Here is an 8634-nt window from a genome sequence, read left to right as displayed (position 1 = left end):
ATTGGCCCGTAGTCATAGTCAAAATAAAGTCGACTTTAAAGTTAGTTGCAGCTTTTTGACATAATTTTCAATGGGATATCTGTCAAAAAAGCTGCAACTAACTTTAAAGTCGACTTTATTTTGACTATGACTACGGGCCATTGCCTCTAATATGAACATTCTATTTGAAAATTTTCCAAAGTTATTAACAAAAAAAAACAATTATTATTTTTTCGAGCGACAATGGCAAAATTTGTAATTACGGTACGTTTTCGCCTAAATAAACGTTTTAAGACTTAAATTTTCAAATACTTGATTTATTTTTCATTGTACTTGTTTCTGGAACTCCATTGAATGAAGTAAATGCATGAAGAATGCTTTAGGGTTTTTTTTCTGCCGAAAGAAAGGAGTGACACTAACAAAAATAATTGGTGAGATTTGCTCATATACACTAGGGCGAGTAAATTTTTTTGACTATGCTCGTATAAAATGAGAGGTTTCTACGTGTAATTCAATGCAAATTTGCTGAAGAAACCATGGCTCTAAAATCATTTTGCAGTATGCCCAATGCGAAAATAGGTTTCGAAGAAAATGTGAAAATTTTCGTTATTGCGCCCTCTGGTGGAAGTTTAAAGAAAAAACCAATTTTGGCATATATATATACAAAATTTAAGCACTTCTTTACGATACTACAGACAGAAAGCTAAGAAACCCATTTTTGTAATTTGGCAAATTCAAATTGATTTTAGACCTATGGTTTCTTCGGCAAATTTGTTTAGAATCAGAGGTAGAATCTTTCTGTGCTATATGCGTGTAGTCGAAAAAATCAAATTGACCCGCCCTAATATACACATATGCCAATAAGTGCGAGCAGTCTTAAGAAAAGCTTAACCTAAACCACAATTAAAAGGAAGTTAGCGGTCCGCTTGGTAGTGTTCTGACCCAGAAACGCTTCAGGGTATTGAATTCAGCACTAGGGAGTGTAGTTTTTATTCGGATAACAGTCAACACTCTCGGCTGCTATGGGTATAGTAATGAACCAATTGTTACATCGAATGGAGGCGAATGGACACAAGGTAATTTCGTATAAGGACGATGTTGTCGTAGAGATACAGAATTAGTTGCCTAGATTTTTGTTAGGTTTTGCTGGCTGAGCATAAAGGATCTTACAAAGACGAAGGATAGCGTCCATAAAGTTGCGAGATACGATGAATCAGTGCATTCACGTAATGTTGAAAAACCTTGCCGTTGCAATAGCGTATATTAAAAAACACGTTGGTCGTCAAGTAACGCAGGTCTTTGTTCGCTGAAAGCTGAATAGTAGATAATTATATGTTCTACAGTTTTTCTCGAGGTATTTAGGTAAACTTCGTGTACTTTTTGTTTATTATAAAACCTTCATATGAACGCTGCTAGCAAACAGTGTTAGCAATCTTTGCAGAATTGTCGAGTCTGGTCTTCTTGTTGATAGTAAATTATAAGTTTGCAACCCTGAGTTATTCTTCAAAACCTATGCGTCTGGCGGTACAAACGAAGATTTGTAATCGTTTGATTTCCTAAACAGGAATAGGTATATAAATATATGCACATCGCTCGTTAGGCATCTAAGAGAACGCCATCTTTGGCTAACACGTTAGATCTTTCATGGACTTCCACAGCCTTAATGGTCGCCTGACTAGGTATGTGGTATAAGTATGTAGTATCATGTAGTAGCTCTGCCACTTTCTTTATTGCAAACTCTTTGGCTTAAGAGATACTGCTATGGTCTGGTATCTTAAAGTCCCTATGGAATTTCGGATCGGTGTAGCATACTACAATTCCTACTCCTTCCAGAACCGTCTGGAATTTTTTTTTTTTAATTTTTCAACAATCATTGTTGATTTACCGAGTATGATTATCAAACCTATTTTAGATTCACTTCAACCGTTACAAACCAAGTAATTTAATTCACTGTGCCTTAGGTTAGGTTAGGTTGAAGTGCTGTCATTGGTCCCATTAGCACACATAGGCCATTCAGATTATGGGCCCGTTGTGATATCAGGCGGGACATTAGAACCCTCCTACTCAAACCATCGTGTGGAGTCTGTTAAACTCAAAAGTTTACGTATTCATACTTCGTCTATGTTGGTTAAATATTAGGAAGAATTCTGAGGCCAAGAACTTTCTTCTTCTTTTGCAAAGTGCGGGACATTCGCAAAGCAGGTGGGGTGGGGTTTCCGGCTCTTCTTCGTCTATGCTGCTTCTGTACAAGGAGTTCGTCCGCCTTTTCGTTGCCTGGTATGCTTTGGGGCCCAGGCACCCATACCAGGTGAAGAGCATACTGCTCAGCCATGATCTGCAGCAGCCCGCTACGTTTCTTGAACTGGATGTGATCGAGTCAAGCATATTAAGTGCCTCCTGGCTGTCTGAGTAGATGAAGATATTATTACATACTGCTTGTCCTGCAAGTAAGTGTTCAATCGCCTACTCTTGGTAGGCGACCTCAGCTTGAAAGACGCTGCAATAGTCGGGTAGGCGAAATGAGTTTTCCAGCCTCAGTCGGGCTGAGAAAACCCCCCAAGACTTGGCCACCATACCAATACTCCGACGAGCATATGCATTATGCTTGGGGACAGCCCCCAGCTGAATCCAATTGCCCAGTACTACGCCTAGATATTTCGCAGATTCTCCCAATTTCAGCGTCTCTGCCTATTAGCAAGCCACTGCCTTCAACTGTGGTAAACTGTGCCTTAAAATCAACATAAAACTTGACTGCCGGGATGTGTTTGCTTATACATATGTACATATTTATGTATATGTATGTATATTTAGTATACATCGAAATTGCTTTTAAAATTATACATTTGCTTTTAAATTAAATTCATCAGTCACCAGCGTAAGTCGCATAAATTAAATACTTTTTCCTTTGATCGCATCGCATTCACCAAATTTAACGAGCCACTTTCATTCCTTTTTAGCACACAGAATCAGAGTTAGGCCAATTTAATATGTCTCAAATGATATTGATTTCTCATGGCTAATCATGTTTTGGAGTACACTCACTTAATATGAGTATTAATCCGTTGTCATTTCGAAATAAGAGAGAAATACATACATATCGTTTATTAATTGATTTTATGCGCATTCTAATTAAATGTTAGCACTATAAATTGTTTGTTTTATAAATTAATTGGTGATTAACATTTTTATGACTTTAGCATATTTAAGTAATTTTCGCATTACGGCAGTTGGCAAAGCATTGGTTGCGGTTGACAATTCGCAAAGGAGATAGTTAGTACCCCTTAATGAAAATATCACATAAGTATGTATGTGATAGTCAAAAATCAAAAATCATGACGAACTCATATGGATTCAAATCATCTTTTTTAATGAACGCGTTGTAAAAGTCACAGAGGCAATACTACCGAAGTTATCATCCAATAAGTGCGATCCTCTCGCAGACGATTACTCACAACGATAGGGAGAAGTCCAACCTTGGTATGCTGATGAAACTAAACTTGACCTAGGTATCAGCATTAAAAGCTGTCTTGAATCAATTATGTCGGTATACGAGGTTATCCTATGTTGGGTTCGGTAGACCCACTCACAAAAAGTTGAGTCTATCCGAGACTATAGCGTTCCCATCCATTATGTGGTTCTTCCAAAAGGATGTGCTAAGATGGTAGGAATATTACTAAGTTGTCACCGAAGGACGAATGACCAATGTAGAAAAGGCAATCCAACAGGTTTAAAAATGCTTCTAGTAGATCCGCGGATTGCCTCAGTTGACTTTAGATGGAGGACCCTAAGGCAAGAACTTTTATTAGTGCCTGACAGAATATTGACAAGGTGAGACTTTCTGTAGAGACGGCCAACAGATTTAGCGAAGTGGCAATGGAAACTCTGTAGCAGTGTAAGCAGATGATTATAAACACCAAAGCTTAATTGACTTTTAAAAAGAGTCAGAAATGGTTATATCCTATGAAAAATTAAGTCAGTGTATTCATAACTACGAAACTTTTTACCAACTCGAAAAGTTCAATGAAATCGATTTTCTTTAAATACTTTTCTAAATCCTCATCAAAACACAAAACAAAATCTATCAGACTAATAACATTACTTCATGGTATGCAAAACGGAATTCAGTTTAGAATATGAAAAACGTGAAAATTTTTTAATGTGGCTTATAGGCGGCAAAGTGTCAATCAGCTAAAAAGGAAAATACCAAAAAAAAAAATATTTTCGCTTCCGGCTAAGTTGACGTGTTGAATAGTCATTGACGTAAATTAAAAAAAAAAACGAAATTTAATAATTTCCTCAAAGAAATGGGGATTTTCACAGCCATTGTAATTTTTAAACGGTAAACGGTAGTTTCTAAAATGTTAAGAATTTTTAGTATAACCTCTACTTAAGGGAGATCTTCAAACCTCATTACTAGCCTAAATAGATTCATCGAAAAATCCAAATGGTTTGACGAAACCGGCGAACCATGACAGCAGAAAAAATCAAGGAATTCAGAGAAAGCGTATCAAAATGTTGCTATCAACACTAATTGGGTCCTGGGCATGTGCTCAGGCGACGCTTGCGACCTACCCATGGCGCAATAAACAGGTCAAGTAATAAAACAGCCTTCTGGCTTTACTTTCTGACATGCGGCTGCCTTATAGTCAAATTTTAAAGGTAATTTTTCAAATAAAACAGTGTCAAAATCTTTCTTCTCGCTCTAATTACTTCAACTGGTATAATTCCGCCATGCTACCTACCAACCATAGCATCTACTCATTTTTATACATAAGTTTCGGTACGAGTTTTATTATGACTATTTGATGTAAATAAAGTCTAGAAAAAGAGCCACGCAGCTGGAACTTAAGTTCTGGGGCTGTGGCATAAAATTGACTGCTAAATATAGCAACAAAAGCCAAACCTGGCCACACTACCCTAGAATATATAAATACTGGTTTTCACTTTGTGAAAATCAATGGCATTTGTAATTTTCAAATGAGACTAAACAACGTTTTATAGATTAATATGGACCGGAATAGGCCTGCGTTGCTAAATCGACTATCTGTCCGTTTTTGGCCTATAATATAACCGGTAAAAGACGGGATTAAATTCATAAAGTTGCATCAAAAATTTCCACTAAATCTGGTAGTTAAAATGTAACATGTAAATGTTACATGTAAATTCTTCTTTTGTTGAACAATTCATACAAATTACACAAATTTAATCGAGTGACTTGATTGTGTCAAGGATTTCGTACATAAAAAGCAAGAAATTAAAACTTTAATTTTTGTACACAATTTTTCGGTATAGGCCCATGGTCAGAAGTTAATTGATAATAAAAAACGCACCAGACACACGTGTAAAAACCCATTAGCGAAAGACTTAAATACTTAAATATTTACATACTTACGACTGTCCTTATTCGATTTTACATTTCAAAGATACTTTCATGGAACTTTTTAATAACTATTAAACACAATCAATTTTATAACCATACAAACGTACGCAAAAATATATTCCCTTCCAAAAAAAATTATCAATTCCCTTTGCGTTTAAAACAAAACAAGCAACAAAAAGTTTAACTACCGCTGTGCGATTTCGCATGTACATACTAACATACTAAGTATGTACGTATGTAAATTAGTCGCTCGTTCACACCTTCTTTATAATGCGGCAATTATGCAAACTAAAACAATATCAAAAAGCAACAACAAAAAATAAACATAGTCGTGCGTGTTGAACACGTTTTACCACTTTTCCGCCTTTGATGGGTTGCTCGATAAATGTTTAGCGTGTGTGGTGTAGGTATGTATGTACATAGACAGTGTGGCATTTAATTCGAGCGATTGAAGATGAGTATCAAGTTAACTAAGTAAATTGATGCGATAATAGAATGTCATGGATGCAATCGCAATGATTTAAAGCAAAGGGAGTAGCCAAACTAGTCAGTGGCAATGGGATACATTGCGCAAATACATACATACATATGTATGCAATTAATTCTCAGCTAATTAAAATGTGATTTTGTAAGCCATTATATTTTATTAAACGTCGAAAAGCGCGCTGCGTTTTTTTTTAATTATTTGTGCAAACAAGTTTGTGCAAGCCAGTTGGCGCCGTAATTGTTTGCGCAGACTACTAAATGTTGTGCAAACCTACAATAAATCTATTTTAAAAATAATCGCCGAAATGCATGTTTGTGAATTTACTTTTCCGGTTTTACATGCCATACACCTTCCGTGAATGAAAAATTCCATGCCAAACGTTCGATGTTCTACATGTGTAGTATGTACATACAGTGGCGCTCACATAAATAGCACACTTTTATTTTTTACAATATTCAAAATGTTTTGCGTGATACGTTTTTTTCGCTAATTTTGTATAAAAATTTAGTAGATTCTATAACATAAGCTATATAGGTCATAGTTTAAGACTTTGTGTACAGTTAAGGAAAATTTAACAAATTTCAAAAAAATGTCATCAAAATTTTAAACTTTTTAGTAACAAAAAATGCACAGTATAAAAAAAATTTATTTCACGCCCGAATCACGGTAGTAGCAACAGAAGCCAAATCAACAATTTTTAGAATTTTTGTCTGTCTCTCTGTCCGTCTGTCAGCCTGTCTGTTTGTATGTTTGTACGCGTATCCCTCGAAAACTAATGCATGCATTTAATACAGTTTCCACCGATGTAAAGCTAAAGGTTTAACTTAAAAAAATATAGAAAGAACAAAATTAGATAGTTGCCACCTGTTTAAAAATTGCAGTTTAAATAAATTGTTAATATAAGGGAAATATTGCAATATGGTTGTTAAAAGGAAGAGGTTTAATAAGGCTTACAGCCTAAAATATTTTTGTGAAGGTTGCCACATGTTTGAAAACTAATTTAATTTAATTCATAAGATAAATTAAATATTGCAATATGGGTATCAAACTGAAAAGGCACAGGAAAGTTAACTTCCCAAAATATTTTTTAAGAGGGTTGCCATCTGTTTGAAAACTTGTATTTAATTAAATTGATAAAATGAAAGAAATATTACAATACGGGTATCAAACAGCACAAAAATACTTTTAAGGCGCAGTGAAGCATGCCGGGTCTTTGTAAAGTATATAGTATGGACATACAAGAACTCAAAAAAAAAGTTTGAAATAATATTCGGACCTTTTTTACGCTTATTCACTTGTTTACTGAATTAACACGATACAGAAAATGTTTGAGTATGAAAAACTATTGTCTTTTGCATGTTCTTTGAAAATATATCGACAATTTGAAGTCTTACGGAAAAATTATATATACATACGAGATACTAAATTGTAGAATCTTTAATCTAAAATATCATTTGCTTGAATCGTTAAAAGTATGTCTTAAACACATTTTTAAAAATCTGATCTTTTGTGTCAGGTGATTAATTTTAATATTTTATGGCCAATTATTATTTTCCTAATCCACAAAAAAAACAGAATATTACTAAAACAATACAATAAAATGTCCTTTATTCCCCCTCCCCTGTTACAAAATCGACATAGCCTAATGTATACACTACATATGTTAATATGAAATAAAGTAGTATAACGACAAATACAAATCTCCTTTACTTACTTGAATCTTCTACAACGAAGCGCTTGGTGTGTGTCGCCTTCATATATGGATCCATTTGTTCCTTATTTATGGACATATTTAACAAATGTGTCATAAACAGAATATTCGAATAAGTTTATTAAAACTACTTCCAGAGAAGTGAGCTTTCCAACACTTTTTTTCCAAAAACCACTTTTTTTCGTAAAAAGCAAGTTAATGAGCTGTAAGAAAGAAAAATTTAATTTTCATTTAATATTATAACTAATTGGTGTTATTAGCGAACTTAATGTTTAGTGATCAGTGGAAAAATATAATGCGAAAAACAAAATTAGATCCGTTTGCATTTAACTTGTTGCTTTTCTGCAAAAACTTTCTGTTTATGCGCTTTTAGAAATGAAAACACTTTTTTATTGAAAATATCAACTAATTCGATTTAATGATTTTGGGCAATATGAAATAGCGAAATTGTTTATAGCCATACCAAATTAATGGCGCTAATTTGGACTAGAATTAAACTACAATAAAAACTCAACTAATTATAATTTATTCAAGCATCGCCTGCCTGGTTTTTTTTATATTAACGTTACGCTGCTGTGAACATGTTGGCACGAGTTGATTTAAAAAATTATATCAATAACGGTAAATAAAATTTTTGTTTATGAACTTTTGTGAAATGATTTTTCACCTATTAGCTATTGCAGAGTGCTGCGCCAGAGGATGGCGTCAACAAGTACTTTTTTTCTACATCAACCAGATAAAATTAGAATGCCAATTAATTTTTTGTTCGGTTCGGTTCAGTGGTTCGAACTAGAGATGGGTACGGGCCCGGCATTTGAAAAGGGACCGGCGCGCTCCAGTGAAATCTCGCGGGTACGGGTCGAAAAACTTGACTTCGGTAACTGAGTGGAAGATCGACCTATCTTGGCAGCCAGTTCGAAAAAGCCCTATCTCGGTATAAAACCGGTTTGCAGGCCCTGGTTTCACATACTCCCCATATTACATATGTACTACGGAAAGGACTCAATATTCTCGTTTTCGTAGAGTTTTTTATATTATTTTCTACCACTAAAAACAAATGCTTAGTCATATTTGTTG

General features: G+C 34.7%; 1 protein-coding gene across 1 annotated transcript in view; it reads right to left on the bottom strand.

The window, feature by feature from the left end:
- The window catches only part of LOC108376814 (uncharacterized), a 15044-nt gene extending 7278 nt beyond the window's left edge, over positions 1-7766 (bottom strand). Inside the window, exon 1 of the mRNA XM_017633054.1 lies at positions 7561-7766. Coding sequence (XP_017488543.1) covers positions 7561-7654 — 94 coding nt within the window. The 5' untranslated portion in view covers positions 7655-7766. The remainder of the gene's footprint in view (positions 1-7560) is intronic.
- Between the last annotated feature and the right edge of the window lie 868 nt (positions 7767-8634).

The sequence above is a fragment of the Rhagoletis zephyria genome, unplaced genomic scaffold (genome assembly GCF_001687245.7).
Source record: "Rhagoletis zephyria isolate East Lansing unplaced genomic scaffold, Rhagoletis_zephyria_1.1 Rzeph_scaffold_11023, whole genome shotgun sequence".
Classification (NCBI taxonomy): Eukaryota; Metazoa; Arthropoda; class Insecta; order Diptera; family Tephritidae; genus Rhagoletis; species Rhagoletis zephyria.
Note: the sequence above shows the minus strand (reverse complement) of the source record. Positions and strands in the feature narration are given on the sequence as shown.